Raw genomic sequence first — 16,551 nt, forward strand, 5'->3', positions numbered from 1 at the left:
AATTAAAAATTTTATGAAACTTTTTAAACTTTTTTAGGTCAATGCAAAGGCCGTAAGATTCTATTTCTAAAGTTTATAGTGAAGTAGTACAAACATTGGTATAAAAAAATTGCGAAATTTACTGAGCATGAAAAGTATTTTAAATACCTGAAATGAAAAATCAACATGAAACTAGAGCATCTGTTATCTGCCGTACTCAGTCATTGCCAGTTAGTGAGTGAGTGAGGGTCGTTTGTAAAGCAAATTTGTATTTGTATACTCGCAATAATTCTTACTGTCAACCAAACTAGGTAGTTGTGAGTTCTATTTTTAGAGTAACAGTGAAACGTACTACGATTTGTACTGTTATGAATGATGTGTCGATCAAACAAACAGAAATGTCTTCGAAAACCGAGCTCATACAATGTAATTTCTAGTGATTCGAAAAGTCAACTGGGCTCCTGAGTTTTCGTGAATATACTTAGTGTCACTTACGACTGATATATTAAAGACAAAAAATTCTAAAAAATTAATCCCGCATTATAGTAAACACTTGTATAAAACGTGAGCTGATTTAAAAGCGGAGCACTTCTATGCCGGATTAAAAGTGCCAAAGACGAAAATTCTAGTAAAAAAAATTGTAGAAGAATTTATAATTCCGTGGTAAATTCTCATCTCCGACGAGACTTTGCTCAGGCTACTCTTCCAATTTTCGCCGTGCTCCTTTTCCACGAATTGGTGGGACGGATTAAAAGTGCCAAAGACGAAAATTTTAGAAAAAAAAAATTGTAGAAGAATTTATAATTCCGTGGTAAATTCTCATCTCCGACGAGACTTTGCTCAGGCTACTCTTCCAATTTTCGTCGTGCTCCTTTTCTACGAATTGGCGGGACGGGACCCTACATGTTTTATACCGACTCCGAACGGCTGCTGCCAGGCAAATTAATTTTTACTAAGAAGCTTTTCATGCCAGAAATTCACTCGGAGTGTTTGCCCAACCACTACCGAGAAGCAATCCCGCCTTGATAATTTGTTCCTAATTGAAAAATACCTATTTCTAAATGTTTGGCTGCCGCCGTAGTGTGATGGTAGCGTGCTTCGCCTACCACTCCGAAGATGCTGGGTTCACGCCCCGGGCAAAGCAACGTCAAAATTTTAGAAACAAAGTTTCTCAATTAGAAAACAATTTTTCTAAGCGGGTTCGACCCTCGGCAGTGTTTGGCAAGCTCTTCGAGTGTATTTCTGCAATGAAAAGCTCATCGGCATAAAACGAGTAGGCCCCTCCCAGCCAATTTTTAGGAAAAATTAAAAAGGAGCCCGACACAAATTGGAAGAGAAGCTCGGCCTAAGATCTCTTCGGAGGTTATAGCGCCTTACATTTTATTTAAATTTTTGATTTTTGCCTTGCCCTGGACTTAAACCTAGGACTTTCTCTCATAAACTACACCATTTCAAATTATAAGTGCGAAAACGTCATATGGAAATGGCAATAGTCCGCTTTTAATGAGAAGAGTCACTTGTAAATGTGAAATATAGAAATGGGAAAAGTCAACTGTAAATCAGAAAGCGTCACCTCGATATGAAAATAATCACTTTTAGATAAGAAAGCGTCAAACACGAAATGCAAAAGAGCCACTTGTAGTTCTGATTTCAGTTGCTAATAAAAATAGTCCATTATGAGTAAGAAAGCATCATATGAAAATAAAAATAGTCAATTGTAAATGAGAAAGCATCAAGCGTGTTTACGAAGGCCTCAATTGTAATTGAGACCAGTCAATTTTTAATGGGTAACATGTAAATGAGAAAGCGTGAAATTAAAGGGGGCAAGCGTTATTTATAATTGATAATTTTCAGTTGTAAATGGGAATAGTCAACTGTTAATACGAAAGCGTTATATGGAAATTAGAATAGTCAATTGTTAATATGAAAGCGTCATCTCGATATGAGGTCAGTCACTTGTATATGATAAATTGTCAAATGAAAATGCGAGAGCCTTGTAATTCACATTTCAGCTGTAAAAGCCCCGACACATAAGATGTTTTTCATATAGATTCCTTTAACTCAATCTGAAGCACTATGAGTATATTGCACGTATTTTTATGGAGAACGGTACATTGAGCGACACTGGCGCCATCTTACATGAAAAAGTAGTCAATTTGCAACAATTTTTTTGCAAACAAAGCATAAGAAGAAGAATTTGACATTTGCTTTGGCTAAGGGTGCTGACGCGCAAGTGAAATTATTTTTCCCAATCGTTGGTAACTTTTTAAAATTTTTCACAGTTAAAAACTGCAATTTCTTGCGTGATCGTGGCGATGTAACTAGAATGCATAAAATTGCCTTGATCGCATCTATATGAAAAAGTTCATTGTGTCTCGGCCATAAATAAGAATAGTAAATTTTAATGCAAAAGCGTCGCATAGAAGTGAGAACAGTTAATTTGAAGTGTGAAAGCATCGAACGAAAATGAAAAAGCAATTGAGAATAGTCTGTTGTAAATAAGAAAACTACATTTGAATTTGAGAACAGTCAGTTATAAATAGAAAATTTTCTATAGAAAATGCAAAAGCGCTTTTTTATCAGTATAAAATTCCTACTGTTGCTATTCCCTTCGATTCATCGGGCGATTGTTCTAAATATGGAGGCGTTCTAAAACTTACCGCCCGTGTGTCTGCGGCATGAAATTCTCCAAACGGTTCACAGTTGATTATTCTAATACCGAAGTGACACTTTTGCGCTTACAATTGACTATTTAATTTTTGTTTTCCCATTTACATCTTAAGTTCTCCCATTTCTATATGATACTTTCGCATTTATATCTGAGGCTTCTTGATTTACAACAGATTATCACGATTTCAATTAACGCTTACTCCTTTATAAGAGACTATTCTCATATCGAAGTGACGCTTTCGAATTTGTAATTAACTATTCTCATTTAATTAACAAATGGACTAATCTTATTAACAAAATGTCACATTTTAATCCTATCTTTCGCTTCCTTATTTACAATTTATTACTGTAATTTTCGTTCTACACATACAAACGTATGCATGTACAGAGATATGTTGGATGTAAAGCAAGATGACTATGTCAATCAGTATCTGCCAGTTGACGACGAAATCGTTTGCCATGAGTGCGAAGAAGATGATCCTTTTCAAAAGATAATGGAATGTGTTGGTAATAATAACCGTTTTCAACTTATCTATAATATAATATTCGTCGTGGGTTTAGCCGCTGCTGTTGCATTGGTGTATATGAATATCATATTGGTCCTCGCTGTTCCAGATCATTGGTGCACGGTACCAGGACAAGAACTTACAAATTATACACTGGAGGAATGGAGGCGTATAACGTTACCAACGTAAGTATATAAGTATTTAAGCTATATCTCGACTACGTATGGTGAATTAAGTATTTCACAAGCAATTGAAAGTGCAGAACAGTGCTTTATTTGCTTCTTCGATTTCTCTTCAACAAAAACAAATAACTCTGGTATATTTCCATAAGAAAAATGAAGCAGGCTAGTCTTCCAGTGATGCCGAAACGTTGCGATTTTTTGAATTCGTACGATTTAAAAAAAAAAAAAATTGTATAAGGGTGAATGCGATTTTCGCAAGCTAACAGAACGAAAAGTGGAAATTTTCGAAATACATACTTTCTAACTGCTCAGATGAGCAAAAATCTGCGTAATAAGTACGTTGCTTTATAAATAAAAATAGTTCAAAAAACTGGACTATTTTAAAACTCTGAAATGGACCAATAACTTGAGTTTATGGCGCAATGTAAAGGAATTATCCAACTCTATTCAAACACAGTTTGCATCCACCCAAATGGAATTGGCTTCCCTTCTTTCTATAACAGAATTTAACTTGATCTTAACACAGCTGCATTATTTGAGAAATTGGTAGGCAAACGCTTTTTCCAACAATTGGCATTTGTTCGTTGTTTACTTTCAAAATTATTGTTTATAGAACCAACGCGTTAGCGTTGAAGTTTTTACATTATTTAATTTTATCGACATATGTCATCAGTCCTATGGAAAACTAGCACGTTTCAAATTCTCATGGATGACTAGTGCGATTCGCGCTTGCGTGGAAGTCTAGCACAATTCGCTCTTTGCGAACAACTTAAAAGTATTAGTCTTCTATGAGACCGACGATATGTTCTTTCTTTTCAATTGGTCACTCACACATTACCGAAAGAGAATAAAATATGAGCTCGATTCTTTTATATGGGCGAATTCCAAATCAGGTCTACCACGAGCCGAAGGTCATAAGCAATCAGACTATATTTCTATCACTTGGGAATAAAAGTGAAATTGGTGTATGATGTGAAAATAAGATGATGTATTTATATCTGCTTTTATTCAAATTTTTTCTAGACGTTTATTTAGCGTTAAAATAAGTAACAAAAACTTTGGAAAACTGAGTTTTCATAAATTGACCCTATCCTAAACCTTGTGTCGCGTCCGTTACCAAGAAACTACAAAAATGTTCCTAATAAACAAACATGGACTTCAAATTAAAAAGCTTTCAAATGTGAAATAGTTACATATATGTACTTCTTTACAAAAATAAAATAAATTTTTCCGAAACGTTTGGGTAACAAATTTTATTGGTGTCTAAAATTACCCCCCTTTCATTGGTTGATCCATATATTGGCCAATAACTTTAAATGTTGTTAGATAGAAGACATTTTAATTGTTGTATCTCTTTTTTATTTTGTGTGCCAGTTTTCTCGACTTTTTGGTATATTTATATATACAAAGAATTACTTGAGGAAAATTTAAAATCAATATGATTTTTAAAATCTTATTTAGATTTTATTGGTGTATTCAACAATTACATATGAAAATACAAAAGAAAATAATGCAAACTATCTTGCATTTTTTTTTTTTTTTTTGAATTTTATCTGCTTCTGAAATCGTTTGTTGCACTACACAAATTTTCTACTAGAAATGATGAAATTTGAATATCTCAGCCCATGATCCAATTACTAGAGGTTTGTTCTCTAATCACAGCAGAGCTTTGACAATCCCAAGTTTAACAAGTAAAGGTGTCTAAGTTCGGGTGTAACCGAACATTATATACTCAGCGTGAGCTTCAATTATACATTTCATTTCAGATAAATTACTTTTCTATATAACACGTACCCGTTTAAAAAAGATGTCTCCACATTTCCTCTTACAATAAAACATGATAAGTGAAATATCATTGATTCAAAACTATTTTTTACTAAGTTATAGCTTATTATTCTAGTCTGCCACCCTTTTAAACTTGTTTTATATCTAAGTTGCCGTGGGCTTTAACCGATCCCGTCAATTTTTTCTAGAAATATTTCCTACTATAGGGAAAATTTGTCTACCCAATTTTATTACGATCAGTTAATTTTTCTTCGAATTATGTCTCCCGAAACATAGAAAATTGCTTAGTCATAAAACGGGCGGTGCCGCACCCATTTTCAAAAATTTTAGTGTTTTCCAATTTAATGTTATAATTCAATTTAGAGAGTAAAATTCTATTGATACAAAGCTCTTTTTTGCAAAGATATAGCTTATTTCATTCGTCCCCGAACCTTTTAAAAATCTTTTATATAAAAGTGGGCGTGGTCCTTAAACGATTTTGATAAGTTTATCTTCAGAGCATTCCTTATAGTAAAGGCAACCTCTCTGCCGAATTTTGTTACGATAGGCTTAACGCTTCTTGATTTATGATTAATAATATTTGAAAAATTGATCTTATGACAAGTGGGGGGTGCCACGCCCATTTTAAAAAACATTTTCTAATTTTTATGAAGAGTCTCAATATCACCCACACGTCAAATTTCAACATACTAGGTGTATTATTTACTAAATAATCAGGTTTTTTGTGTTTTCTAAAATGTTATATATACAAAAAGTGGGCGTGGTTATCATCCGATTTCGTTCATTTTCAGGACCAATCTATTCTGGGTCCAGATAAGATTGTGTACCAAATTTGGTGAAGATATCTCAATATTTACTCAAGTTATCGTGTTAACGGACGGTCGGACGGACATGGTTTTGATATATGGAGGTCTATATCTATCTCGATTCCTTTATATCTGTACAACCAACTGTTATCCAATAAAAGTTAATATACTCTGTGCGCAAAACACGCTGAGTATAAAAATCAGGACGGATTGCTTTTACGAAGGAAGAAAAAGGGGGAAAAATTCAATCCCTTTCACGAAAACTGTAGCAAAACAGTACCCTAAGTAATATTACAGGTTTTGAGGAAATTATCCATTTTTTACCAAATATTTCGTGAAATGATGAAGAGTTAATCGCTATTTCATTATTTAAAAACTTTTTTACTTCTATTCAAATACACACGCATTCAATACATTTGGACGTGAGATAGGGCGCTTTCAATCTTTTTCAATGTAGTTTTTATACAGATAGATAAAAGGGATACTCCATTCAGCACTCGACATGTCCTAAAAAATTAAAAATTAAATTCAGGCTTTGACAGAAGAGTTCATCATAAATGCGCTCTTACAACACAGGGAAAGCCCCTTTCCATTTAACCATTAATGGAACCGTTCCGAGTAACCCGTTAATTTAAAATATTTGGAACGTGTTGGTTTGATACTACCTCTTGTAGCCTGAACATTCCAAATATATAAACACATATCCATGATTATATAAACTCTAGAAATAAAGATAAATGTTTCGAACATGAATTGAATAAGTTAACATACTCAATGAGTATATTTCGTTATGGCATCTCCATTATTTATTAAATGCGATTCCTTGGTGCACGTACTTTTCATAAAATTACCTTTGTTGGACCGCACGAGTAGATTATGGCATAGGTGCAAATTGATTGCTTCCTACATATTTCTACTACTAATATTTTTCCAAAAATCGCATGCAACAACACAACACAGTTAACGGATGTCGGATTCGGTTTCTCAGCCTTCTTCTCACACTTTTGTACATAGTGGCAAGCAAAGTAGTAAAGAAAACGGTTACTCAAAATGCAAAAATTCAAGTTTTGGTTTTATTTTGTACTAGTTCTTTGATATTCCTGTAAATAATATTAACATATTTAAATCGTGAGAAGCACAAAAACTTACTCTATTGAATAGCAGAATAAACAGATGGAAAGTTATATACCAGTACTAGAAGACCTGGCAGAGGTTGTCCTGCCCTAAATTTGGCCAATCTGCATACATTTTAATAAGCTTTTTCCGTCTGAGTCTGCCCTCCCCCCTCACCTCTTCGCTTTTTCCTAATCCTTTTATTCACTCCTCCCTCCGTCTTTTTCGCTTCATATATCTCCATCTTCGTCTCATTCTATCTCTTTTTCAATCTCCTTCTCACTCGTTTCTCTTCTCTCAATTTCTTCTCATTCTTCTACATCCCTTATTGCCTTTCCCAGAAGGTGGTATGTGTTTTATTCCAGTTCCAGTCCCAGGCCCACTCCGAGGCTCAGTCCCAGTCCCAGTCCGTCTCTGGATAATATATTACTCTGTACTAAAGCAGTCATCAACAGCTTTCTTTTGATATCCATATTGTATAAACACTGTCTAGGCATTCACTGGCCCACGTTCTGGCCTATATCTCGAGACCCTAGTCACCCACGGGTATGAATATTACCCTCTAATAAAGAACTCATCAACAGCTTTCATTTGATATACACATTCTATAAACACATTCTAGGGGTACCCGGGTCCACGTTTTGGCCTATATCTCGAGACCCTAGTCACCCACGGGTATGAATATTACCCTCTAATAAAGAACTCATCAACAGCTTTCATTTGATATACACATTCTATAAACACATTCTAGGGGTACCCGAGTCCACGTTTTGGCCTATATCTCGAGACCCTAGTCACCCAGTCACCTATCCTATATTTCAAGTTAGATCAAATTACACACGGGGTGCAAAAAAAATTCAAAATCGGTTCAGTAGTTTAGGAGTCCATTGGCCTCAATTGTGTGACACGTGTTTTTTATATATTAAGATAAATCTCCGCTTATGAAAAGGTGTGTTTGGCACATTATCCCAGATTATGAAGGCCTATACGAAAGAATACAGATTTTGTTTACTTGACAAAACCTAAATCGCAAAGAATATATTTTGAGTGTCATATAGTGTTATTCACTGAGAAAAAATTGTCGCGTGTTTAACCGTACTTTGGCTCGTATCCAGCGTTTTAAAAAGATATTTCAGATTTCGTAAATCTGCGGACATGGCGTTTTCTGTCACCTCCATTCTCTTATTTAAGGAATGTTAAATTACGCCTAAGCTTCGCTAAGTTTGCATACTTTCACAATCATTTAAAAATCACTTCCATTTCTTCCCGCATCTGAACCGCATTATATATGGTCACACAAATTTTTGATGGAATAAAGCATTCTGGAAGTGTTATCCAAACATTATAATATCCGCTCATCGCGCTGCTCATTTTACCTTTTATGCAGGTTTAAATGCGTGCGAATATTGCGGCCGTTAACCAAAACTTGCCCATACATAACAACCACACACACACACATTAATTTGTTACGTACTTAAACACATGTATGATTCTATATACATATATAATTGTCCACAGGCAGAAGGATAACCGCGGAGCTAGCAAGTTCAGTAGCTGTGAGATGTATAATGCAAATTTTACGGAAATCATCAATTGGCAGCATTGGAATAAAACAAAGGGTAACGTCACAGGTAAGTGAGAGATAACTACAAGCATATTGTACGGTTATATTCGATACCTTCAATCAGTAAAAAGCCCAGATATTCAGGAGAGCAAAAAAAAACAGTTTTAGCAGCTATAATATGTAGTACCTCAATGGATGATAAAAGATCGCGTTGTGTATTCAAACCAGTTTTTTATTCAGCTTGGTTTAGTTTGAAAGTCAGAAAGGTGTTTTTGCTTTTCGTATGAAAGTAAATTTTTTTGTGAAAAATATTTTATTTATTTATTTTTTTTTTACTGCAATTCCGCTTATTTCAAATCTTCTACTAAGGTTCGAATCACTAAACTTTTGAATAAAATAACTCCAATATTGAATAATGGAAAAATGGCCTTTATTAAAGTACTTCACAATAACACTTTAATTTGCAACGAATAGCTTGCTTAATAACCAAACTTATTGATAGCTCAAATGAAACTAAACTCTCGCGCCGGTACTGTCGCCTTTTTATAATGTTCGATTTCCTCGTTGCATACTTCTAGGATTTTCCATTCCAGGACTTACTAGTTAGTTATCAGCTACAAAATCACCAGCCACAACTATGTTTATTGCTTCTCATAATACTTGCACAAATTATTGCCCTCTCTTGTGAGCACCTTAGATAAGATATATGCATGTGTTTATGCGTTGCTTCTCAGCTGCGTATACGTACATATGTGTAGACATAATGATTGATTCGTTTATGTAGATACAAGTGACTGTCTGCTTTATTGTTGTTGTGACTTTATTTACTAAGCATCAGACTAGGGATCTGAGTATCACTTACGGGCCGATTCTGAGCGTTACCGGTAAAATAGTACCCAGAACATTATGTAACCGAAAATCGTTACCAGTTCTTTTATTCGCGATTCTGGCCAAAGTGGAAACGCTGTCATCACCGAGGAACTCACCAATGTCTGTGGTGAAATTTAAGAGTTGGTTTTCTTCGCTTTATCCATGGCGGAACGATACAAAGTGGCAACATGCGACAGCTGAATATAAACTTTTTTATTTGATTTGATACATCAACTTCCGGCGCAGTACGATTTTGACATTTGTCCATCGAATTTACAAAAACAAAGTACATGCAATTTTTATTTATGTTTGTAGATATGTCACCATGCTGCCACCTTGTATGGTTCCGCCATGGCTTTACCGAAAATGTGTCACTCGTAGATACGAGGTTAACGAATAAACGAGACGATGTGTATATATGTACATACATGCATAAGATTTTACATAGTTATATTGTAATTTATTCTGTGAAAGAACATAATGTAAACAAATATATAATATATAGCAAGAGGCAACACTTTTTTACTATTATCTTTACTTATTTGCGCTTACAATTCTTTATTTTTCAGTTTTGCCTTTTTCTAAACAACAGCTGTTGTGTGGTTATTTCGATGTAACCACCTACTTTTGTGGGTAAAAAATTATCCGGCTACTTTCGCGGATAGAATACCAAAAGGGTGTAAAAGTTTCCACATGATTTCGTTACCGTGGTAAAGAATGTTGTTACCACACTAAAATCGGGGCGTTAGTGTCACTAATATTCGTCACAATATTGTTAATAGAGGTTTTTGAAGAGCAAAGAAAATATTAGTTTCTTGGATGTAGCGTTTGCGTTGAACCATGTTTTAAGAATGTTGACTTGTAATAATGGGTAAAGGGCTAGAGTTCCATATTGAAGGCCATGATATTGGTTCTCAAAAACACCAGCGCTCCCCACACCTTCTACCTACGGAACTTATGTGGAAGTAATGTCGAGTACCAGTCCCTGCCCCCGTCTGCCCCTACTCTTTCCAGCGCACGAAAAGGTCTGAGAAACAGAGTCGTAGTTCCTGTCACCTTGTGCACTGATTACCAGTACAGATATATATAGAAGACATATAATTATTATAACTAATATTTATAAAGATCCAAAAATAATAATTTGATTTCAACAGTTTTGTGGGTTTTTTTTTTTTCGAGTCAGAGGGCATTATTACTTTGCAGTAAGCACAAAAAGATTGGCTATAATTATTTATGTCACACTTTTAAAGTAACAAAATAATTATAAGACTTTTATTTTATATAAACGTTCCAAAATAATAATTATGTAATCAAATCCAATTTATTGAATTTCTAAAATTTTCACTGCACAATTTCCAATTTTTCCCAGCATAAATGTTGCCCTAGTTTGTTGATATGTTCTAGTAAAATGTATTCTTATAAAAAATATCTTTTTTTTGATGTCTTAAACAAAAAAAGAAAAGCAAACTAAAAGTTAGCAATGCTCAGCCCTTCATTAGCCCATCAGTCCGCCTTTTCGCCCGAAGGCTCATTCTCGTAATCGTTACATAACCACGCCCAGATTTAATAGATCAAATATTTTTCATAATTGTATTTCTTCGATATTCCGTTACCTATTTAAGCTATTATCTTCAAATTTTGTATATATGTAGGTTTACCACATGGAGCTATCAAATAAAAAAATGGGATACATGTGTGGTAAGAAATTGCGATAGCTCGAAAGACATTACCAGTGTAAGCGCAGGACTTGTCAACTACAGCCGATTATAACATTAGCGTCCGATCTACCCAAACACCTTTCGCTGAAGCAATCAGAGTACTATACTGCAAGACTTGGAAGGGTCTTCGATCTATTCTCAAAAGGTGAATTTCAAAATATTTAAGTGATCGGCATGTGTCAGTCTAGTTCCAGCACGTATGGTCAAAACCAATAAGAGCTCAACAAGAGGGACTGCAGAGTGGTGCTCTGTTTACACTTTCATTTAATATGTATGTATCGAAGCTCTCTTTCTTACCAGAATAAGTAACCATTGTGTCCTACGCCAATGACAATGTGGCCCTTTCACTGATGAGCTATGCTAAGAAATTAACACGTATCTCTAAATTCGGTACAAATTTTTCGCTTCGCTTAATGTGGCACTATCATCAACTCAAGTAGTCGTTGGCAACTTATATAAGTTCACAGCCGTAACAAAATCCTCAAATCTTTCGCTGACAACACTTGGCGCAAAGACAAAGAAACGCTCATGGCTACCTTCAAAGCAATTGGCAAAACGCTTTTATGTTATGCATCTCTGAAAACGTCACCATGCCTAAAATAAATATATTGCAAGAAGCTGCAGGCCTGTCAAAATCCGCGCAAGAACATCATCTATACAGTGAGCGAAAAAAACCATTTTCTTTAAATTGTCAAAAACATGTGTATCCTAACATACATATGATTGAAGAGGCCTCGCCTGCCAGGGATATAAGGTGTCCTCTCTGCAAGCATTGTGATGCAATCAGGCACCAAATAGTACAGCCGTTTCAACATATATGTATAATCAGGCCAACAGCTACATGCATAAAAAGGCGGCACAGTCTTATGTCGATAAATACCCAGTGAGCTCCGTTCTCAATGTCGAATACACGAAACTTGTTGTAGAGGAAAGCAAACTTTCTCGGAAGACACACGCCAATCTGGTGCAACTTCGATATCGTTACTGCATAAGGTTAATCTCTTACTTATCCAGAATGAACTTCGCAATGTATATCGTGCATGTAATTTGTCTCTATGATCCCAATGACACCAAACATCTTGTCAGTTGCAGTCTAGCACCAATGCCTCCAAGTTTTCTAGAACTCCCGTTAGAGGATATCGATAACAGTTTGTGATTGATAACACTTATGGAAAAGGGCAAAGCACTACTACAAAAATAATAAAAAGAAAAAAATTTAAGGATTTCACTTATGGACAAAACTCAGCGAAAAATGTGTCCTTATATAAAAACATATTCTTGCTAAAGTTTGTTTTTGAAATTTTGACATAGAAATTGTAAAAATAATTGTGAGAAATAAAACTATAAAATATAACGGCTGTGAAGGTAGCCTGAAAATTTGAATAAAATCGGCGGACTCGTTTCGGAGCATTAGCATTTATGTACATATTTATATACATAAATAAAATAAATAAAAAATTAAATAGAACTTTTGCTAAAGAATTTTTGCGAAATGTTACAAATTTTTAACGAAAAAGAGATGTATGCATTCTTAACCATTAACGAAATGAATACGCTGTATATATTTATGTAAATCTATTACGAAATGATAATATATCCATACATACTTGTAAATGCACCCTCGATATTAAATAACATCGACATACATCCCACTCAAAAAGCAAGTTAACTCGTACTATTCACAGCGAACATACACACGAACTGCATTTTCAATCTGTGACTTTTTTGTCATATTTTTTTAAATTTGACTCTCATCATTTTTTCATAAGGCGCCTAAAGAAGTATAACTTCAAAAATATTTCGCTGTACAACAATACTCATACTGACGAATACCCGGAATACAATTAACTAATTTTTTGGGGTGCTACTTTGTTTAAGCTCCATTAGTTGTAAACAAGAGAAATATCTTAAGGGTTGTTTCAACCCTGAAAAACTCAAAAATATAATGGTTTATGTGTACATATAAAGAACATATACTTTCGGTTTAACTTCAGAGGTATAGAGCAGGAGCCTTAGGAAGTTTATAGTTCTGAACTCAGAATCACAGCTTGCAGATTATGATGTCGAAAATTGCTGGGAAGATTCTTTAACCCTTGTTGATTAAGCTCGCACAATCAGGACTGAAAAGTGTGACTATGTAAAGTATCCCATGACGTTTTTATGCTTTTCTTGTTCAACTCTCTTTAGCTTCCGAAATTAAACGTACCTATTTATTTTTTAAAAAAAGAAAACAAATATGCTAAAACAAATTATATAAATGCCGAAGTACAACAATAAAATGAACAAGTAAGGAAGGCTAAGTTCGGGAGTAACCGAACATTACATACTCAGCTGAAAGCTATGGAGACAAAATAAGGGAAAATCACCATGTAGGAAAATGAGCCTAGGGTAACCCTGAAAAGTGTTTGTATGACATACGTATCAAATGGAAGGTATTAAATAGTATTTTACGAGGAAGTGGGCCATAGTTCTATAGGTGGACGCCATTTAGGGATATCGCCATATAGGTGGACCAGGGCTGACTCTAGAATTTGTTTGTACGATATGGGTATCAAACGAAAGCTGTTAATAAGTATTTTAAAAGGGCGTGGGCCTTTGTTCTATAGGTGGACGCCTTTTCGAGATATCGCCATAAAGGTGGATCAGGGGTGACTCTAGAATTTGTTTGTACGATATGGGAATCAAATGAAAGGTATTAGTGAGTATTTTAAAAGGGAGTGGGCCTTAGTTCTATAGGTGGACGCCTTTTCAAGATATCGCCATAAAGGTGGACCAGGGGTGACCCATAATGTGTTTGTACGATATGGGTATCAAATTAAACGTATTAATGAGTGTTTTAAAAGGGAGTGGTGGTAGTTGTACATGTGAAGGCGTTTTCGAGATATCGACCAAAATGTTGTCCAGGGTGACCCAGAACATCATCTGTGGGGTACCGCTAATTTATTTATATATGTAATACCACGAACAGTATCCCTACCAAGATTCCAAAGGCTTTTGATTTCACCCTGCAGAACTTTTTCATTTTCTTCTTAATATGGTAGGTGTCACACATATTTTACAAATTTTTTTTCTAAAGTTATATTTTATGTCAATAAACCAATCCAATTACCATGTTTCATACCTTTTTTCGTATTTGGTATAGAATTATGGCATTTTTTTCATTTTTCGTAATTTTCGATATCGGAAAAGTGGGCGTGGTCATAGTCGTATTTCGGCAATTTTTTATACCAATATAAAGTGAGTTCAGATAAGTACGTGAACTAAGTTTAGTAAAGATATTTCGATTTTTGCTCAAGTTATCGTGTTAAGAGCCGAGCGGAAGGACAGACGGTCGACTGTGTATAAAAACTGGGCGTGGCTTCAACCGATTTCGCCCTTTTTCACATAAATGAGTTATCGTCCTAGAAACTAAGCTCCTACCAAAGGATTGGTAAATTTTTGTTCGACTTATGGCATTAAAAGTATCCTAGACAAATTAAATGAAAAAGGCCGGAGCCACGCCCATTTTGAAATTTTCATTTATTTTTTTATTTTGTTGCACCATATCATTACTGGAGTTGAATGTTGACACAATTGACTTATATACTGTAAAGATATTAAATTTTTTGTTAAAATTTGACTTTAAAAAAATTTTTTTTTTTAAAGTGGGCGTAGTAATGGGAGTAACGTTCCTGCCAAACTTCATCATGATATCTTCAACGACTGCCAAATTACAGCTTGCAAATCTTTTATATTACCTTCTTTTAAAAGTGGGCGGTGCCACGCCTATTGTCCAAAATTTTACTAATTTTCTATTTTGCGTTATAAGTTCAACTCACCTACCAAGTTTCATCGCTTTATCCGCCTTTGGTAATGAATTATCGCACTTTTTCGGTTTTTCGAAATTTTCGATATCGAAAAAGTGGGCGTGGTTATAGTCCGATATCGTTCATTTTAAGTAGCGTTCTGAGATTAGTGCCCAGGAACCCACATACCAAATTTCGTCAAGATACCTCAAAACTTACTCAAGTTATCGTGTTAACGGACAGACGGACATGGCTCAATCAAATTTTTTTTCGATACTGATGATTTTGATATATGGAAGTCTATATCTATCTCGATTCCTTTATACCTGTACAACCAACCGTTAGCCAATCAAAGTTAATATACTCTGTGAGCTCTGCTCAACTGAGTATAAAAACAAAACTGTAACGATTTCAAAAATACAATAGCTAAAACTAAATCAATGAGGATGAAATACCAAATAGGTACATATTTAGATAAGTACATTTGTTTTTAAACAAGAACGTAGAATAACGTAAGTAAGTATCAAGATGACGAACAAAAGTAACTTTTCCGTTTGCTTAGGCATAACTTTTTACAACCTTGCACTTTAATGCGTTTCACTTACAACTTGCAATGCGATTTCATTTAACTTATTTGTACACAGAGCTCTGCTTCGACTGCTTTCAATTTCCTTGTTTCATTGTATTTCATTGCGATTTCATTTAACTTATTTGTACACAGAGCTCTGCTTCGACTGCTTTCAACTTCCTTGTTTCATTGAATTTCATTGCGATTTCAGTTGATCACTGAGTTAGTGAGTTTTTTTGTGCACAACGTCTTGGGCTGAGTTGTTTGCGTTAATTTTACTGCAATCTGAGAATTGCCACTAACAAATGGTCAAATATATGTACTAGAAACTAAACTGGAAAGACAAATTCGCAAGCGCAGATATTGCCCAAGAGACAGTTAGTCTAGCGCTTTTATTCTATACATATGCACACAATCTTCATACTACAACCTTAGTAAATATATATATAACATTGCCAATCACACACACCATTTTTTCTATTTTATTCACATACTTACCCATATATTTACTGCTGATTGTTGCCTTCTGTTCTGCTATTTATGCTTCCTTTATTTTCATCCTTTCCGTTTTTACAGAATGTCAACATGGTTGGACTTATGATTTGACGTGGTACGACTCAACCATACCAAGTAAAGAAAATTGGGTATGCTCCAAAGATTTGTATGTATCGAATGTACTTGCTGTAGGACGTGTGACAGAACTCCTCGGTGCATTTGTTCTGGGACAAATGGGTGATATGTAAGTAGTACAACAATGCTGGCGCAGTCTATGCTAGTGGCACATTTGATGCACAGTCAGCTTGCTTGTGTCTTCAGTGGGATTAAACTGATATATAAGTGAGCGCGGCAATAAGCGAATAATTGAAAATGGTTATTCCGCTGATGCATCTTCAGCTCAACTTTAGCTATTGGTGGCTTAACTTTTTCCATTTTCATTGCAATGTTTGCAATTTTATTGACCATATTTTTTTGTCTCCTATTTTTTTATTATTTTTTATTTTTCAA

General features: G+C 34.8%; 1 protein-coding gene across 2 annotated transcripts in view; it reads left to right on the top strand.

Annotated features, from left to right (window-relative positions):
• Nucleotides 1-203: 203 nt before the first annotated feature.
• Nucleotides 204-16,551, top strand: part of LOC137244601 (carcinine transporter-like) — a 35,655-nt gene continuing 19,307 nt past the window's right edge. Inside the window, exons 1-5 of one of the 2 annotated variants that reach the window (XM_067773834.1) lie at nt 204-290; nt 3,038-3,156; nt 3,211-3,340; nt 8,560-8,672; nt 16,123-16,285. In XM_067773834.1, the coding sequence (XP_067629935.1) occupies nt 3,042-3,156; nt 3,211-3,340; nt 8,560-8,672; nt 16,123-16,285 (521 nt within the window). In that variant the 5' untranslated portion in view covers nt 204-290; nt 3,038-3,041. Of the gene's footprint in view, nt 291-3,037; nt 3,341-8,559; nt 8,673-16,122; nt 16,286-16,551 lie in introns of both variants that reach the window. The other variant, XM_067773824.1, reaches the window with a different exon arrangement.

Source organism: Eurosta solidaginis, chromosome 1 (genome assembly GCF_040869045.1).
Source record: "Eurosta solidaginis isolate ZX-2024a chromosome 1, ASM4086904v1, whole genome shotgun sequence".
In the NCBI taxonomy this organism is placed as follows: domain Eukaryota; kingdom Metazoa; phylum Arthropoda; class Insecta; order Diptera; family Tephritidae; genus Eurosta; species Eurosta solidaginis.